The following is an 18,891-nucleotide window of genomic DNA, read 5'->3' as shown; positions in this document are numbered from 1 at the left end:
TTGAGCCGAGGACTATTTCTTTACTATTTCTCTTTCTTCCTTAAAGATTACAATTCTTAATATCTTTCTTAGTTACCAATCCCTCTTTCTCCTTTAGCGTTCATCCCCCCTTAAATACTTCTTTTCCTGATACTCTATCCACGTGTTGCTCCAACCCCCTCCCTCCTAGATATTTCTTTTTTTAGTGCCTTTGAATAGTAACTAGAAGTTTCAGTTCTACTATTCAGGGGTCACTTCCCCATTAATGCGGCCAGGGAGGTAGGTGCAGAGTCTTTAATGTGAAGGTGGCAGCCTTTGCTTTTGGTATTTTTCTAACATCGGTGTACCTCGAAGGTTCAGGGTTTCCCCCTTTTAACCAACAGTCTTTCCGAAATATTGCCTTGACCTTCATAGTGAAGTTCCGAGTTCTCCTGGGCCTATCCGAGGAGAAACTTACCCTCGGATGTGTCCTCGGATCCTCGGCGTATAGGCCAATTCGTAGAGTTTAATTCTGGAGCAGGTCGGCCCTCCATGCTACAGTCCAAAGGCCCATATGCCCACTTAGGTCCTTTTACTCCCCACAATTACCACATAGCAATCTTACATGTGATTCTTTTTTAGAGTGATCTTGCAAATGATCCTAGTCATTTACGGTAAGTAGGATTGTACAATCATACTATTTGGAGTCGTGATTTCAACAAAGCATGATTGAGAGACCCAAGGGGTTTGAGACAAATTATTTCTTTTTTATGGTTATGTATATTTAAGCTTTTAGAAAATATTTTCTATTTGTGACAATGCGAAAAACATTTTCTTATAAAATGCATAGTTTTTCATTGATCTTTTTGTTTATTTTTATATTTCAATTCTACTAAATATTGTAAAACTCAGAAAAATGTATTCAAAAAATATTTTCTATAGAAGCAAACATAACATTAAATTCTCTTTATAAATATATAAATATATATATATATATATATATATATATATATATATAATTTGATAATTTCAATAAGTTAGGAGAGATTTGAATCTTTTACGTTTTGATTGAAAATACTAGGCCAAGCTAAAGGCTCTCGGCTAAATTCTCTTATATATTGTAGGTTTTTTTTTTTTTAATACAATATAGAAGTTCTACTCTAGCCAAATTAATGTGTATATATATATATATGTGTGTGTGTGTGAAATTCCCTTCTAAAGACTCAAATTTCAATCCTTATCTCCCACATCCAACAAGTACTTAATACTTATAAGGTGATTATTGCGCCATATATGATAGGTTTCAATTATAAAGCTTTTTTTTTTCCTCTCAAATAAGTGATCTCAGTTCAAACTCTAGTTATAACAAAAACCAATTATTGTCCATTTGGATCCAGCGTTTTGCTGGCTGCGTTTTACTGGCAGCGTTTTCTTTTTTTTTTTTTTTTTTTTTTTTTTTTTTTCTCTGCTGCGGGCCTGCGGAGACAAAACTCTCAGTGCGTGTACTGTGTGCACTGTTCACGTACTTTTTTATTAATTTTTTATTAAAAATAGGTCCCGCAATACTATTCACACATTTAAAAATTATTTTGCTACAATATTTTCAGTTTTTAATAATAAATTTTATTCAAACATACTCTTAGTATCTTGAGTTCGATAATAAAGAGGGATTCCAACTCTTTTTATAACAAAAATGAATTGCGTCTTTGAGTTTGATAATAAAGACTAATCGCCTAATTAAATCGAAATTTAAAAAAAGTCCAAAGTCCAAACCCACTTGAAAGACTTGGGGCCCCACACAGTACGGCATAACTTGTGAGGGTTTTATTTCTTTATGAAAGTGAAACCCACTCTGAGAGCATCACCTACTCCTTCTTCTTCTTCAATCGAATTCGAGCCCCAATGGGTAGCACAGCAGCGGCAGCTGAAAAATCAGAGGAGGAGCTCCGAAGAGAGATCGATGAGCTCCTACGCCAACAGCGCCAGGTCTCTTCTCTCTCTCTCAAAAACTCTCTATGCTTGCCTCTCTCTCTCTCTCTCTCTCTCTCTCTCTCTCATTTTCTTTTTTAACTTAAAAAAAATCAGATAACGGAGCGTCTACGAGATCCTCGTGGACTCCGAAGGGGAGGCTTTTCCGGCACCGGCCCTCGCAACCTCGCCGCCAACGGACCTCGTCAGCGTGGTTTCCTTCGACCCGTATGTATCCCCTGCTTGTTTCCACAGAAAAAAAAAGTTTGAAAGGAATTTGATTTTTTTTTATAATTTTATTTCTTTTGGTTTCAGGCTGATAGGACTGACTCCGATGATCAACCTCCAGCCAAACGCCGACTTTCGTCTGCGGTTGTGAAGGTAACAAACAAAACAAAACAAAATACCCTCTGTTTCGTTGATGAGGATTTAGGAAAGTAACAATTTGAAGTTATGTTTTGCTATGTTGTCTTGGTTTGATGATAAATGAGTCAAATAAACAACATGGTAACCTAGGAAGCACGGACACTTCATTTGGGGTGCGTGAACCCATGTTGTAAGGATGTCCTAATTGCGGTGTCATGTTATAATTTTTCAAAAATTGCTTGTATCATATCCATACTAGTGTCTGTGTCTGTGCATCCTAGATGGTAACATTTGGTTAAGTTGAAAATGTTGTCCAATTAGACCATTTGTATGTGTAATGAGTCCAAACTTGTACTATATGTGTAACTTTTGTAATCAAGAAGAGTGGTTTGTGGTTTTTGTAATCACTATTGGTCCAATTGGTTAGGAGTCTTTCACCTGTATAAATACTTGTAATCCATGGCATTTCAGAATTGTAGAAACAAGTCCTAGGTATTATGGTTTTTTGGGGGGTTAAATTGTGGATACTTTTATGTATTATTTGTCCATTTTGAATTATGTTCTGGAAGACCAAAAAATAATTGTCCAGATGGTGCTTAATTGAACTTTTTCTGATTTGCAAATGAAGCTGGAGGATGGAGAGGCCAGTGAGGATGTAGAAGTAGCAGAGGATGTGAAGAGTAAAGATTCAACTAGGGAGGAAAATGCTGGAGCCGGCACTGTTAATCAGATCGACAGAAAGCCATTGAATTTGCAGCAGAGTGGCTGGTCTAGAAGGGATGGAACCCTAAGAGCAGCAAAGACTGTAAATTTCATATTCTTTTGTCTTCTTGAGGAGTGTTGGTTTGGAGCTCTTAAGTCTTAATTCTTTCATATATATATATATATATTTTTTTTTTTTTTCAATTTCTAGGATTCTGAAGCTCCAATGATAGAGCATGTTCCGAGGGTATTGCCGAAAAATGAGGATCCAAGGTTGGTTAATAGGAACAAAAGAATGCTGGGGCAGCTTTTGGGGACTTTAGAGGTATGTGTATGATAGCTTCTTGATTTTCGATAGAAATTGGGACATTAACTATATTGACAATTAGAAGTTGTTAGTTCAATATACAGGCTAAAACCTATTGACTTATTGTTACTATTATCATGGTCTTAAAATATTTTTTAAACTTCCTAGTTTACTTCATGATAAATTCTTTCCTGTGTTTTCTTAAACATTTGTATATGATTGAAACTGTTGTTATCTTAATGAAGTTTTGTTGGGGAAAAAAATAATGGACTTTGTTTCTGTAACTGGAGAAGTACATATGTTGTCAAAAAAATTGGTGGGAATGATTTCTAAGTCATTGGACAAGGACCCATTTTTTGAAGTACATCTTATTAGAGGAGAAGAGTCAATTTTGCACTAGATTATCAATATATAAATCATGTACTGTATAATAAAATTGGGCTTAGAAGCGGTGGATGTGCCAAGTAGCTGTAAGGACACTGGTGGTTAGTAGCTTAGTGCTTTGTTGAGGGAAATTTTAATATTCTTTGGGGTACATGGGCTCCCCTGGGGCTAAAACTTATCAAAAAAAAGAAAAAGAAAATCAGTGAATATAATTAATAAAGACGCTGGTGGTTTGTGCTTTGTTGAGGGAAATTTTATATTCTTTGGGATACTTGGGCTGGACAAAATAAACTTAAGCCCTTTTAGAGGAGTTGAGAGTTGACAATATGTACAGAATGATACAGTGGTTTAAGACTTGATGAAATGAATTTTGTATCTGAATTTGATAACTAGGATTATCAAATCCATTTGAATTCCTCTTTATTTGACAATCTGATATTTTATGAAGGCTAAAAATGTTCCTTTCATCTATAAAATATAGCCCAGGTTCTGTTTTCATCAGGAAAGCACCAACGTGGCTACAGGGGTGCTGCACTTGCGTCTGACGTGGGGTACGGTGGGCGACGCCGCTGCCTGCACGTTGGTGCTTTTTTTATTTCGTTTCCCAATTTGCGTTGACTCAGCGCCGACTTGGGCCGATTTGAGCTGAATTGGGCCGATTCGCACCGATTTGGGTTGAATAGTTGGTGCAAATTGGTTTGTATCGGCCAGCTGAAACTGACCGATTCAGGCTGATATCAGCCGATTCAGTCTGATACCGATTGATTCAGGCCGATACCAGCTTTGAATCAGGCCGAAATTCAAGAAAGAATTATTTTATAAAAAAAAAGGAGTGCAAAAACATCTTTAAAAATAAATAAATAAATAAATAAATAAAAAACCCCTAAAACCATCACTGCCTCCTGCCTCTCTGCTCTCTGCCTCTCTCTGCTCTCTGCCTCCCTCCCTGTATTCTACTTTCAATGTTTTAGTTTCAACTTTCAAACTTGTGGATTGTATTTAATTTATGAACATCATGTTTAGTTATCATCTACTATTGCTCTTAAATTTAGTATATGTTTATATAATGTGAAAAAGTATGCTTAGCAATATATAGAAAATATAAATAAAAATATTTTTAATAATCTGTTAATTGCCGCACCCCGCCACACCCGCACCCTACTTTTCATAAATTGCCGCGTCCCGCACCCTTACCCGCACTCGCACCCTTGCTTCATGGGTTTTCAGTTTTATTCTTGTCCTTGAAAATTAAAAATGTTCTACATTTCATGTTTTCATCCTCTCCTAATAAGTTTAAGGAACAAAAACAAAACATGGATGATATTTCAGGCACAAAAGTAGAACCTAAGCTATATCATTTTTGTCCCTAAGATGTAGTTTAGTTTCTATTTTTGTCTCTAAAATATGCATTTGTTTGGACATGCTGACAAAAAATTTAACGAAAGTGGACAGAAGGACAAATGAGGTGACATTTTAAATTTTTAGGGATGAAAGTAGACCTTTTAGATTTTAGTGAAAATAGACAATGTGCTATATTTCAGGGACGAAAAGAATTTTTTTTTTTTTCCTTTTATTAATGAATTTGTTAGGAGATACAACCACCACAAGTCAATAATTTAAACATCTATGGTTCACTTTTTCCTAAGGGATTTAATTTGTGAAGGAAGTCAGTTATGACTAAAGCGAGTATTTTCAAATGGAGGACTTGAAATTGTATATTCTAAAAATTGGTCATGTATTTGGCATTGAATTTATCTGTAATACTCTCTAATATGGGCATTCAAACCTTATTTACACAATGTTCAAAAAGTTATCCTTAATATGGACTAAAGTGTGCTGTTTGATGAGAGGCAAAATAGATGGATGGTATATCAATCCTAAAATGATTTTGATTCTTGAAATAAATCATTCAAAGTTGGATTTTTTTTTTAATATATATATATATATATATATATGTGGGTATGGGAGATCTTATCACGCCATGATTTGATGGTAGTCACCACGGTATCTGCTAAAAAGTTTATCTTAGACTTGTATCAGATTAAAATATATGTATTAAGGCTTTGTTAGCAAATTAGGCAACCAATAACCCCAAGGAGTTGGTCCAGTGGTTCTAAAGGTCTTATGAGATCCATGAGGTCTTGGGTTAAAAACTCCTAGCCAACATCTTGGGGTTACTTGCAAGGGATTTCTCCTTGTAGTTACCCGGTGTGTGTGTGTGGAACGGGGACCACTCACACTCAAGGAAATAGTCAGGCACTCAAAGAGGTGTGGACACCTAAAAAAAAAAGTAATGTAGGCTGTCTACGTTATATCTCTCTCTTTATTATTATAAATAAATAAAAAATTGTAGTGTCAGTTAAAAATTGTCTTGGAAGAATATGACAACAGCACCCCAGTACACAGGAAGTAGGATTGCACGCAATATCTTCTATTTTAATATAATTTATTACTTATGAGGGGGAAAAAACACTCAAATAAACTTGGTTTGAAGGAACTTTTTCCAAGCTTTTAGGTGGCAATTCTAAAGGCTATCCATGCGTGCTTTTAATCACATGATGCAATTAAAATTCACTTGGTTATTAAATAGTTCATGTGACTATCTTTTAGTAATTAAATAGGTCATGAATGGATTGTGTGATGAAAAGCTCAAATTGATGTTCTTCTAAGTTTTCACCTAGTAGTTTGGAGGAAGTTCTTTCAAACTGGTTTGATTTGATTGAAAATTCTTTCCCTATGGCGATATCTGAAACAATGTTATAGTGGTTCTTCTGCTGAAATTTGTTTTCATGAGTAGTCATTTGTGCATCATATTGTCAATTGAATATCCTGTTGTTTGTCTTCATAAATTTATAGGCGTTCATATATTTACTGCTTGTGTGAAATTGTGTTCCAGAAATTCAGGAAAGAAGATATGCAGCTGTCAGGAACTGAGGCTTACATGCGAAGGTCGAACTCTCTACAAAAAGTGAGTTTATTTAATATATTGATTTATTTCAACTGAGAAACAAGGATTTTAGGTGAACTGTAATAACCATGCCATGACTGAGGAACTCAGTTATGATTGTTTTGGATGGTTTTCATCTTGAGTTTAACAATGAAATTGTTTTATGAAACATAAATTCCTTAAATATTATTCAGGCTGAGCAACGAGCACGTGAAGAAAGCGAGAAGCTGAGGCAACAAGAGCGTGAGCAAATTGCCGAAAAAAGGAGGAGAGATCTGGTTTGTTGTTTATTATAACTTTGTGTTTACACCTATTGAAGCTTCAAAGGTGATCTTTTATTATGATCCTTACTCAATATCTAATTCTTGTGCTTTTATTTTGTTCAGACTCTCAGAGCACGTGTAGTTGCGAAGACAGAAGAAAAAAAGTTGGAATTGCTGTTTCTTCAGTGGAGTGACCACCATAAAAAACTATGCAATTTTATAAGGTAGATTTTTTTCAGATATTAATTTTTCATGCACTCTTTTTATTGCAAAATTGTTTTGGCATGTGACCATCCTTGACAATTGAGGGCTAGTACGCTATTTCTAATGAAATCTTTCTGCACTCTATTTCTACTGCAGGTTATGTTTAATTTTGGTCCAAAAGTGTCCATAGAATTTTATTGAGACAAAGATAAGTTTCTGTTCATGTGGATTGTAGTGATGAAGCATTTTGATCAGTGGATGGTTCTTGCTTCATTGCAGGGCTGTAGGTAGAATTACACAGTTAATTAATGTCCCATATTTTACCGGTTGCTGATTGGTTGTGGGATTTTTTTTTTCAGGACCAAGGCAGAACCTCCAATATATTATTTACCCAAAAAACCTCTAGAAGAAGACGAAACTGTGGTCCAGCAGCGTAAAGAACAGGTGAGTCCTCTGTTGCACTTCTCTGATAATATGGAGTTTTCCTGGAGGAATATTAAGAAGTTGGCCAATCTTTTGAATTAAAACTGATTATCTTTCCCTGATATTTCATAAGAAACTAAATGTTCTGAAAAGGGAGTTGATGGTTTACACTTGGCATCTCAGCTGTAGTTTAAACTTGCACCAATACATTATCTATTCAGCATTAGGGAGGGAGGACCATTTGAGGCAAGAGGCCCAAGACGCATTGGCAATTTGAGGAAACAATTATTAAAACCCAATCATGTATGGAGTTGGTTTTTGTTGAGAAATTAGGGGTACCCAAATTGGTCCAAATTTCATGCCTATAATAATAACCCCCATATGTTTGTATAGTTACCTCAACTAGGGTTCCTCATCATAGTTGTCTGTCTATTCTTGTTAATCAATCCACTTCTCTCTCATGCAACCATGTAGGGGGGTTCATGGGTCAAGTTGGTCTGGTTTAGGGTTAACCCGCCACTTAACCCCAAGCGTGTTAGGTTGAGAAAGTTCCCAACTATTGTTGACCAAACAATCAAATGAATCCTACCAAAAGACTAAGCAGTCGCATTGCCATCCATGCAAAGCCAATCAACCTTATGGAGAGAAGCAGTGACTAAACCTCAGGTGAGGGTGTTGGGCTTGCCATTGCAGGACTGGGTCTCGGAGGTGTAGAGGGTGAGGAGGGCAGCCTGAAAGCTGATGAGAGAAGGGAGGGAGAGGGGAGTTAGCTTGCTCACACTATTGTGATGCCTTGATGCCCAAGCAGCTGATGAAGATGTGAGACTAATTTGACTCAAATCAGAGAGAAATGAGGCGGGGGAAGAGGGTGGGAAGTATTAAGAAAAATTGGGGAGGGAGGGAAATGAGAGAAGAGTAGAGTCCTGGTGGCTGGATTATACTAATATTTCTGGTCACATTCCCTCTCTCCTCTCCCCATCACCATCCTTCCAAACATTCAAGCTCAAAGCCCCAAGGTCTAAGCACTGCACTTGGCTGAAGCAAAACTAGTTCAAAGCATCATGCCTTTTTTTTTTTTTTTTTTTTTGCTAAAAAAATATGAATAATTAAAACCTATGGCTCTATCTTGAAGGAAATAACAGGGGCCATTTATTTATTATACAAAAACTCTTCTTTAAGGTGTAGTACTACACTATACGCAAACCTTTTTTTTATGGTTTACTAATCAAGAGAGAGAAACAGGGATAATTTATGTGCTTTTTGGTCTTTACCTTTTAGATATTTTTTTTTGGCAAAAATTCAAAACCAACCCTCTAACTTTCATCATTTGTCATTTTAGTCCTCTAACTTTCATTCTTGTCATTTTAGTCCTCTAAATTTCAATTTTTGTCAATTTAGTATTTTGTTAGACGTTAGTTAAGTGGTGCTGTTAAGTGAGTCAAAACAATGCCATTTTGCCTCTATTTTTAAAAAAAAAAAAATTTTGAAAAAAAAAATAAAAAAATGTTATAAAAAAAACACTGAAAATTGGGGGAAAACCCAAATCCCTAATTGAGAAGTTTGGGTTGGCAGGGGATTGAGAGAGACCCAGATTGAGGGATATTTGAGAGAGATACCAATATGAACTTTAGCTATTTTTGACACCAAATCAATCTCAACCTTCCCAACCAGCTTCAACCCATTCAACAAAACCTTCATATCACTCGCAACCTCAACCTCCTCCTTCGCCGAGAACCCATCCCCGGAATCCATCGAATTGAACACCACCGCCACGTCAGCCTTAATGGCCTCGCATGACAATGCCGCAACTGCATTGGAAACCGCTGATAACACCGCTGATTCATGATTCAACAAAGCAGAAACTCCAAACAAACCCGTAGGATACAAACTTTCAACCAATGAAGCTTCCTCTTTGCTCAATTCGATCGAATCCAATTCTAGGCTTTTGTCGAGTTGGGAATTCTTGAATTTGTTGAGGGCTTCGGAGATTCAGATCGGGAGTAGTGTGGAGTGGTCGGAGCAGAGGAGCTTGTAGAGGACGGTGAGGAATGGAGAATTGAGAATGGACAGGTGGCGAGGCTTGATTGGAGGAGGGAGATGAGAGTCTATCGAGTGCGGAGGAGTCGAGTTGTAGTGAAGCGAAGTCGGTGCCACTGGCATAGAGTGTTGGATTAGGGACTTGGAATGTTGGTTTCACTTTTTTAAGATGATTTGCACCAGAATCCTCACTACGCAATGGAACTTCCTGGCGTTTAGATTATTGTTCTCTCAAGTGTAACATCCACCTTTTCTTCTTCATCTTCATAACTAGGATTAAACATAACCTTTGGAAAAGAATGTTGAAGTTCTCCACCTTCTAGTTTCCTCAAATAAAGAACATCCATCCCATTTTCATCAACAATCAATCCTCTCACATTTCCTCCAAGTTTCATTATCTCGGTCTCTCTCAAATATCTCTCAGTCTGGGTCTCTCTCTCAATCCCCTGCCGACCAAACTTTTTAGTTAGGGATTTGGGTTTTCCCCCAATTTTTAGTGTTCTCTTTTTTTCTTTTTTCTTTTAAATTTTTTTTAATAACAGTTTTTTTTTTAATTCCAAAATTTTTTTTTTTAAAAAGCCAAAACGGCGTTGTTTTGACTCACTTAACAGCACCACTTAACTGACGTCTAACGGAATACTAAATTGACAAAAATTGAAACTTGAAGGACTAAAATGACAAAAATAAGGACTGAAATGACAAAGGATGAAAGTTAGAGGGTCAGTTTTGAATTTTTGCCTTTTTTTTTTTTATCGAACTGTATGCTTCATTATGACCATAGCTATTACAGTTTATATTTATATAATCACAAGAAAATTAGATAAAATGTTATATTTAAACACTATATGACTAGATTATTATCGTATTGTTAATTGATACTTGTTTTCAAATTTACCATATAAAAATTTTAAGAAATTGATATCACTTTTGTAGAATTTGAACTAATCAACTGTGTAATCGCACAATTCATTTGAGCTAATAGGTGAATGAAAATTCTATTTTGTGTTTATTAAATTTTTTATCATGTGTTATGAATCTTAGAGATTATTATAAATTATGTTCGAAAATATGCACTTTAATCATGCTCGTGCTTGTGCTCACACTTTACATCTAGGCTCTAGAAGTCTGTGTGCTTAAGTGCACTTGACACTTTTAGAGGTTATTATACATTGTATTTGAAAAATATGCACTTTACTTTAATCAAGCATGTGTTTATGTTCTATGCTTTGCACCTAGGCTTGAGAGGCTTGTGTATTTAAGTGCGCTTGATGTTTTTACCAACGCTGAATTGACATTTTTGATGTAAAATAATGGCTTCACTAGATCCCAAAGCTGTTGGGAAGGGTGATGGTATAATTAGATTTAGAACTGTTACTTATATTTGTCAGATATAGATTCATATGAAATATTTTGTACTTGGACCATTCAACTTTTACAAATCTGTATATCCAGATATTTCAAGAGTGGAGAACTGCCAGGAGGGAGGAACTGTCGGAGTATCAAAAACAGGTCCAGGAGCAGTCTGTTGCCAATGTTGAAAAGGAGTTGGAAAGATGGCAAAATGCAAGGAAAGCAAGGAAAACAAATAATGATATGTTGAACTTACAAGAAACAATGGACAAAGAATTGGACACACATAGGCTTGAGCATGGTCCCAAGAAAAGACAGATCCCGGGTGGAAACAATGAAGATGAGGAGGAGGATGATGTGGAAGATATCAATGTTGGGGAGGATGACATGATGGATGATGTACTGGATGTCGATGACACCAGCAGCAGGAGAGGTGATGAAACAGTCAGGCTGGAGACCGATTCTACTGGTCCACAAGATGACAATGTTTGATCACAGTAGTCATTAAAGCCATCCTATTACACCTCTTTCTGGTTAACCCCTTTGAACTATTTTTACATTCTGTAGCTGTTTTATTACGTGGCAAGCAGGCAGTTTCTTGGGTTGTCATTGTTTTTTTCTTTTTCTTTTAATTCTATTTTGGCCTTGATGGGTTCCGAGTTTCTGTTTCTAGAATGAACATATCTTTTTTATATTGCCTGTATTAGTGTATTGGATTGCCTAGATGTTGATGAAAACAGTGAAACGTAGAAGTATCTGAAGACTTTGTGCGTGGAAGAGTGATTGTCATCTAATGAGTCTTTTATTAGAGGATACCAGCTCATTTGTGTTTTGGTCCCTTTGGAATGCCATCAAAAACAGTTGAATGAATTAATCATCAACGCAGAATTTAGTTCTTATCCAGCTGATATGAACTACTGTCCTATGGGGTTTCGTTTGGGTCTTTTTTTTTATGGATTCTTGAGTATTCATGTCCCAATACGCCTCCCTTTCGTTGGAACTACCGAACTCATATTATGTTGGTAGAAAAGACAATTTAATTAAAATCATACATTAAATAAAGGATTTTTAAAAAAAATAAAATGAAAGGAAATCTCTCTCTCTCTCTCTCTTAAAACTACTAAATGAGAGTACAATGTGAAAGATTGAATATTTTTATAAATTATAATATAAAAGACCCGCTCCCTTGAGAGTTCAAGAGAAATGGAAAAGATTTTTTTTATTTAGAAGTTTAAATGGGAGTGAATGAAATAGTTGAGGGAAATTTTTTTTTTTTTTTTTTTTCTTTCCTCTCTTTGGAATCACATAAAATAGAATTTGATAAAATTTTAATACCCATAATGCCCTTTTATATTTATCAATTTCATGTAATAATGTAATACCCCTTTCTTATTATTTGGCTTTTACTACTCTCCCTCCATCCAAACTAGTCATTAATGAATAATGATATTTGGAGATCACCTGTATCATTTTTTATGTTTTACTTTATGTTTCATCAATTATAACTTGATATATATTTATTTAATTTTTCTTATAAAATAACCAAAGTTTGAATGGAATAAAAAATCAAATTAAATCAAACACATGACATACCATAATTGATAAAAGATAAAGTGAAATATAAAAAGAGAACATAGGATTTGTATTCCTTAATTATAGTGGTGTAAAAACTATGGGGCTACTTGCATAAATCAACTATAACATTTGGCACTACTTGCACTTTGCACACTAAATTATGCAACTTAATATTCCCTCAATTTTGGCAAAGATCACAAATAAAAAGTAACAACATTACCCTTCATTTGGAGGTTAACTTTAACAAACATGTGCAAAGCATGTGACCACTAACTGTGTAAATGACAAAAAATGTCACTCATAATGAAATTTACTTCAATGCTTCTCACTCTTGTTACACCCCAAACTTGATCAAGGCTCAAAGAGTTAGAGTGCGTTAGGCATTAACCTATATCTCTTTGTTCAGTCTGTAGCTAACCCTTTTTTAAAAATATCAAATCAAATTGACATTCATATGATGAGTTTTTAAGTTGTTAACTCTAATAAAAACATCCAAATTGCTTTATTAGAATGCTAGTGATCCATTTCCTAAAAAAAGAATGCTAGTGATCCAAAATTCTCCCAACAACATAAAACATATTCTATTATCATAGACATAGAGCCTATGTTCCTAATGGATTTTTATTAATCATTATTTTTCCCAAATAAGACATCCTTACTAAAACAAAACCGAACATTTTTAAACACATGGCCCAAAATATCAATAATGTAGTTTTTAACTTCAACTAAATTAACTGTAACCGCCTTTACCCAATAAGTCTTTAATCCAAGGCTGCCTCAAGAATCTAAAAAGGATGAGATAAATAAGGTGAGATAACTTAGTAAGTTGTACTTGCTAACTGGGAGACGGGAACGAGTTTATTTAGAAAAATATTAAAATTCTAGAAAACTTTTACACGCTTAAAATGCCTCAATAAACATAAACATGTACTTATTAAAATTTATCTTATTTCTTAGTGTTTTTTGTGCGAAATATATAATTGCTAAAAAAATTCACCTTTCAAACGTTATAATAAAATACTTGGATAACAAAAATGTTCAAATAACAACATTCTTTTTTCTTTTTTTGCTGAATAACAACATTCTTATTTTTCACTCCCACTTTTCTATCTTTCGTAATTTCTTCAGAACATACATGCTATTAGGCTACAGTGAGCAATAATTTGAAGATACCAATCTTTGTATAAGTTTTTACATAACTCAACTAATTATCACCTGTCGACGTCTTTGTACATTTTAGAGTAAAATTTTGTCCACGCTCATCATTTGAGAGACAAAATAAAGTTTCTAACATAGAAAGACGTCACAAATTTCACTCAAAAAATATCTTAACTCTTAAGAAACGGTGGAACAATTATCCATTTATAAAAATTAAGAGATAAGGTTACATATTTATAAATAATACTAGCCAATAACAAGTTTTCAAAGAGTGGAAAGAGTTTTTAGTGTGAAGTGTGTGACTGTCTCTTATGGGGGCATGTGCGGGTCCTCAAGTCTTTGGTGGAGTCCACCATCAATCATGTGAGTGTGAGAGAGCATGACTCTTTCGCCGAATTTCTCATAAAGTCCACTTTTTCTTTTTTCTTATTATTTAATTAATCACATTATATAATTTATATTACTAATATCTTACTTTGCCAATAAGACCACGCTGCACTCCAACTTCAACTATGTCTGCAGTATGCTATGAAGACATCGGGTTGTTTGGAAGGTGAAATAATGTGAAAATATGTTAAATATTGTTTAAAAATTAAAATATATTATATAAATAATTATATCAAACAGTTTTATAATTTTTATATTATTTACGTGATAAGTTATAAATAATAAAAATATGACGAGAGTTACTGCTTTTATTTAATTACAGAGTTGTAGCATAAATTATAACATTTCACGTGATCCTACTAGCATACCCCCCTCACTCATTTGTATCGCTGTCTGTCTTGTTGGCCCTTTTTATTATTCTCTTTCATTTTTATCTCTCAACCAAAAAGCCATACTCTCACTCTCTCACTCCCTTTTTCTCTCTCACTCTCTTCCTTCAAAACCAAGAAAGACCACTGTAGAAGAAGAGGAAGAAGAAGAGGAGGAGGAGGAGGAGGCGCACAATAGCGCAAAGATGACAACAAGGGCTAACGTGAACGGTCAGCACAGGCCACCACCACCACGCCCACGCCAACAGCCACAGCCACAGCCACAGCCACAGCCACAGCAACAGCAACAACAGCCATCATCGCGGTCTAACTCTCACCACTCCCATTACTACCCAACGACGTCGTCTTCTTCATCTTCAGCTTCCTTCAAAGGTTGTTGCTGTTGCCTCTTCCTCCTATTCTCTTTCCTAGCTCTCCTAATCCTAGCCGTCGTTCTCGTCATCATCCTAGCCGTCAAACCCAAGAAACCCTCATTCGATCTCCAACAAGTCGGTGTCCAGTACATGGGCATAACCACACCCGATTCCAGCTCCGCCACTGTCACCACCGATCCCAACAACCCGACAACCTCGGCCTCCTTGTCCTTAAGCATAAGGATGCTGTTCACGGCGGTGAACCCCAACAAGGTTGGGATCAAGTACGGCGAGTCCAAGTTCACTGTCATGTACCGCGGAATCCCATTGGGTGAAGCCTCCGTTCCTGGGTTTTACCAAGAGGCCCACAGCGTCAGACAGGTGGAGGCCACCATCGCCGTTGATCGAATCAACTTGCAGCAAGCTGACGCCGCCGATTTGGTTCGTGACGCTTCCTTAAACGACCGCGTTGAGCTCAGGGTCCTCGGTGATGTCGGTGCTAAGATCCGTGTCTTGAACTTCGACTCTCCTGGCGTTCAGGTCATTTCTAAATTCGACTCTTTTTTTTATTCTTGGGTTCTCAATTTGCTGCATTATTAATTAATTGCTTTTTTGGGCTTTTTTTATTTTATTTTATTTTTTGGTTCTGTCTCTGATGAATTGTCGGTGTTTCTGGACTGAGAGAGCGGTTTTGTGCAAAAATCTTGGTCCAAATAAAATTATGGTTCTATCTCTATCTCCCACTTAATTATCATAATAAAAGTAATGAAGTACTAGCAGTGAGTAGTTTATCTGAAACTCTGAATTGAGACTGAGATATCTCCCAGAATTTAGCAACTCAAAATTAAATAAAAGTTTATCTGTATTCGCATTTATGCCCCCTGAAGTTCGGTGTATTTCTTTTTATGCATTTTGCATTCTGTTCTCTGCTGTGTACTTTTTTTTTTTAGTTGTTGCTTTTGAGTGATTGAAGTAGTGATTGGCCTTTCGGTTTGGTGCAGCTGTTTCTTTTTCGTTTTCTTTTTATTAACAGTGGGTTTTGTTTTTTTTTGAGTCATCCTATATTTTTGTTCTGAACTTGTGGAAGTAGCGAAAGCTTGTCCCCTTGATCTGGCATTATGCTAACTTTTATTATTATTACTCTTTTTTTCTTTTTTCTTGTTAGTTAATCCTAGTCTTTAGATATAATAAAAAAGCATGCGGAAAAGTCACTAAAGTCAGTGTTTACTTTAATGGTGCTGCAAATTTTGCTTTCTTTTTACGCTCCTTTTTTGAAAACCCGCTCCAACTGCCTCAGGGCCCTTGATCTTTTTCTCACCATTTCTTTTTTACTATGGTAAATTTTGTTTACTGTTTTTAAGGTTCTCATTTTTTGAGTTCTTTAATCTAATATAATCATACCTATGGTTGGTTTCATTGATCGTTTAAGAGTAAAAAACTTAGTTGTAAATTTTTAGGTGATATAACTTTTTTTTTTTATTATTCCATGAATCAAGGTGGCTAGAACTTAGATCTCCCGTCTTGCACCTAAATTAACCGTTCAGTTTCATTAATCAAAAACCATTTAGGGCATGTTTGATACATTTGTTTAAACATATATTTTTAGTTTTTAAACAACATTATATATATTTTGACATCCTTTTTCCTCCAGACGTATTTTTAATATTTTAAAAAAAATTAAAAACTATTATTTAAATACACTTAACAAACTATTCATTGATAAATAGTTTTAACCTTCGTTGAAATTTGAAAGTGTTCCTAGATGTATTGTTGGGTCCATTGTTGTTTTTCATTCTAATGTTTCTTCGTTTGTCATTAATGTTCCTATATTTTTTTTGTTTTTTCCTCGTTTGCTTTGCCCCCAATTTCCATATTGATATTTTGTTGTCTGTCATTATTGTTCTTTTCTTTTGTCTTTTTCCTCGTTTAATTTGAAGTGAAAAAAATAATAATAATAAGGAAAGGCAAAGAGGTCCCACCGGGAGTCGAACCCAGGTCGCTGGATTCAAAGTCCAGAGTGCTAACCACTACACCATGGAACCCTGCTACAGTCTCACTGTTCAATTTTTTAATCCTTATTAAAGTAACGTGGTTTTCTAGATTCGGATTCAAGGTCGTAACAGATCACCTTAACATGTGTCTCGGTTTATATAATGGAAATAACTAAATGAAAGCTGCAGGGATAATAAATTGGCTAATATCAGCAAAGACTTTTGAATATTGGTCCCTTAATCATTGTGAGAAATAGAAGAAAATGAGTAACGGTTTAGAACCAAGTTAGTTAGTTTTGAAAAATTTTATACTGGTTAACATTAGCCCAAGTCTTAGAATGTTAACGGTATTTTATCTTAATTTTTTTTTTTAAAGGAAAATTTAGAAACGGCTTTCATTGTCATAGGGGAGACGAAGTCTCAGTAGTTTGTACACTCACTCTCCAGTCTCCATTATAAGTGTAACCATGTGACTTATGCGTTTTGGACCCCATGGGGGCCCGTATTATGTGGTTATAAACCAGCTTCAGCGTACAGTAGGTAGAGATGTCCTATAAATTTTCTTTCTTCAAAGCACCGTATGTTTTTGTTGGGCTGTTTTGTACACTTTTTCAGTCCATAATTAGCCCCTAGTTTCTGTTTGCTAGTGAAAATTCCGTTACTTCTTGTATTAAAAAAAAAAAAAGATTCCATTACTGTCCACCTCACACGCTCAATAATGCTTTTCTAGTTGAAGTTTAAGCCATTCAAAGATATCGTGGAATTAAATGATTGTCTTACTACATTGGTTAAATTTGAGTTTATTTATTTATTTATTATAGTCGGTAAGTTTTTCTTCATGAGTGTTAAAAATGTATTTACTTATTTGCTTTTGTTACTTCACAACATAGGGATCCATTAAATTCCTCCTTATTGGGTGCATTAACAAAACTGAAAAGCCATTATAATTTATTATTTAATAGGATTTAAGTTAAAATAACTAAGGGTCCCTCCAAAAAAAAAAAAGGTTAAAAATAACTAAGGGTCCGGTATATTTATTTTTAGATAGAAATGTCTTATTCTATTGATTTTATTTTAGATAGAAATGTCTTACTCTCTTGATTTGCGGATAAGAATTAGAGCTAAGATGCATTTCCTGTATAGATACTAGAGCATTCACATTAGTCCGTGTATTATAGAAAAATGTGTAGAATTTTTCAAGCTTGCTACAGTAATCATATAAATTTATACTAAATCTATTAATTTTGTATTTAGTTGTTTGTTCTTTCTTTAGGTATCTCAAAGATGAAGGAAGAGAGTAGATGATAGTTGTGTATGACGAAAGATAAAAAATTTAAAAAATAAAAAATTGATATTATTATGAAATGTAGTATAAAATAGATAATCCGATGTGAAATGTTTTGAAAAGTATGTAAAATAGAAAAAGTAAGTTTTCATTCTAAAATTGACAGAAATTTTTGCACTAACTTATGCAAATGCTTACTAATGCTTCATTTTATTTTTATTTTTATTTTTTTGTAGTTTTCCCCTATCTTGATGTATATATGAGTTTCACACTTTATTTATTTATGTGAGCAGGTATCAGTGGACTGTGCAATAGTAATAAGTCCGAGGAAGCAGTCTCTCACCTACAAGCAGTGCGGTTTTGATGGATTGAGTGTATGAAATCTAAACACTTAGTAACAGTAACAAATTCCACACCCTCTGTTATCATTGTTATTATTTTTGTTTTGTTTTCCCTCTCTACATTTAGAGAGCAAAATGAGAAAAGCCACAGAAAAGAAGGCTGGAAAGTAAGTATGAAGGGCCCAAAAAACCTCTCACGTTGTAGTAGTTGAAAAAGCAAAGCTATAGCTTAGAGAAGTGAGCAGATTCTAAACTTGAGGAAAAAAAAATTCCCAAAGATTTTGCAAAAATAGATTTGTATAATTTGTTGGTTCACTTGGATGGAGAATTTTCTAACTTCGTGTAAAGTGAAATCTAAAAAAGTGTGGAATTGAGATATTCCACGTCTCATTGCCTTGTACTCTCTCAGTCTCTCTCTTTTGTTCAAGTTTCAAGTAGTGTAATCTGGTTTGCATTGGTGCTGCTCCACTAAAAGGGAATCCTAGAATTCCACTTTTAATTTT

At 35.0% G+C, this 18,891-nt stretch overlaps 2 protein-coding genes and 1 non-coding gene across 3 annotated transcripts; 2 read left to right on the top strand and 1 right to left on the bottom strand.

The window, feature by feature from the left end:
• The first annotated feature begins 1,761 nt into the window (after window positions 1-1,761).
• On the top strand, window positions 1,762-11,817 carry LOC142643302 (uncharacterized). Its single transcript, XM_075817866.1, has 10 exons — window positions 1,762-1,944; window positions 2,044-2,154; window positions 2,242-2,307; window positions 2,921-3,097; window positions 3,206-3,319; window positions 6,582-6,653; window positions 6,827-6,910; window positions 7,019-7,119; window positions 7,459-7,543; window positions 11,012-11,817. The coding sequence occupies exons 1-10, from the start codon at window positions 1,861-1,863 to the stop codon at window positions 11,399-11,401; spliced, it is 1,284 nt and encodes a 427-aa protein (XP_075673981.1). The 5' UTR covers window positions 1,762-1,860; the 3' UTR covers window positions 11,402-11,817.
• A 2,634-nt stretch (window positions 11,818-14,451) lies between these two features.
• LOC142642255 (uncharacterized) lies at window positions 14,452-18,788 on the top strand. The gene is made up of 2 exons (XM_075816589.1): window positions 14,452-15,311; window positions 18,341-18,788. Exons 1-2 carry the CDS (start codon window positions 14,604-14,606, stop codon window positions 18,425-18,427), a joined length of 795 nt encoding a protein of 264 aa, XP_075672704.1. The 5' UTR covers window positions 14,452-14,603; the 3' UTR covers window positions 18,428-18,788.
• On the bottom strand, window positions 16,742-16,813 carry TRNAQ-UUG (transfer RNA glutamine (anticodon UUG)). The gene has a single exon. It is a non-coding gene; the product is annotated as a tRNA-Gln (tRNA).
• Window positions 18,789-18,891: the final 103 nt, after the last annotated feature.

This window comes from Castanea sativa, chromosome 7 (assembly GCF_040712315.1).
Source record: "Castanea sativa cultivar Marrone di Chiusa Pesio chromosome 7, ASM4071231v1".
Lineage (NCBI taxonomy): Eukaryota > Viridiplantae > Streptophyta > Magnoliopsida > Fagales > Fagaceae > Castanea > Castanea sativa.
This window is presented reverse-complemented; position numbering and strand designations above follow the sequence as displayed.

Coding starts and splice junctions, on each gene's coding strand:
- LOC142643302 (XM_075817866.1), top strand. CDS start 1,861: ATGGGTAGCACAGCAGCGGCAGCTGAAAAATCAGAGGAGGAGCTCCGA. Junction 2,155..2,241: donor AGCGTGGTTTCCTTCGACCC/GTATGTATCCCC, acceptor TTTTGGTTTCAG/GCTGATAGGACTGACTCCGA. Junction 3,320..6,581: donor AGCTTTTGGGGACTTTAGAG/GTATGTGTATGA, acceptor ATTGTGTTCCAG/AAATTCAGGAAAGAAGATAT.
- LOC142642255 (XM_075816589.1), top strand. CDS start 14,604: ATGACAACAAGGGCTAACGTGAACGGTCAGCACAGGCCACCACCACCA. Junction 15,312..18,340: donor TCGACTCTCCTGGCGTTCAG/GTCATTTCTAAA, acceptor TTATGTGAGCAG/GTATCAGTGGACTGTGCAAT.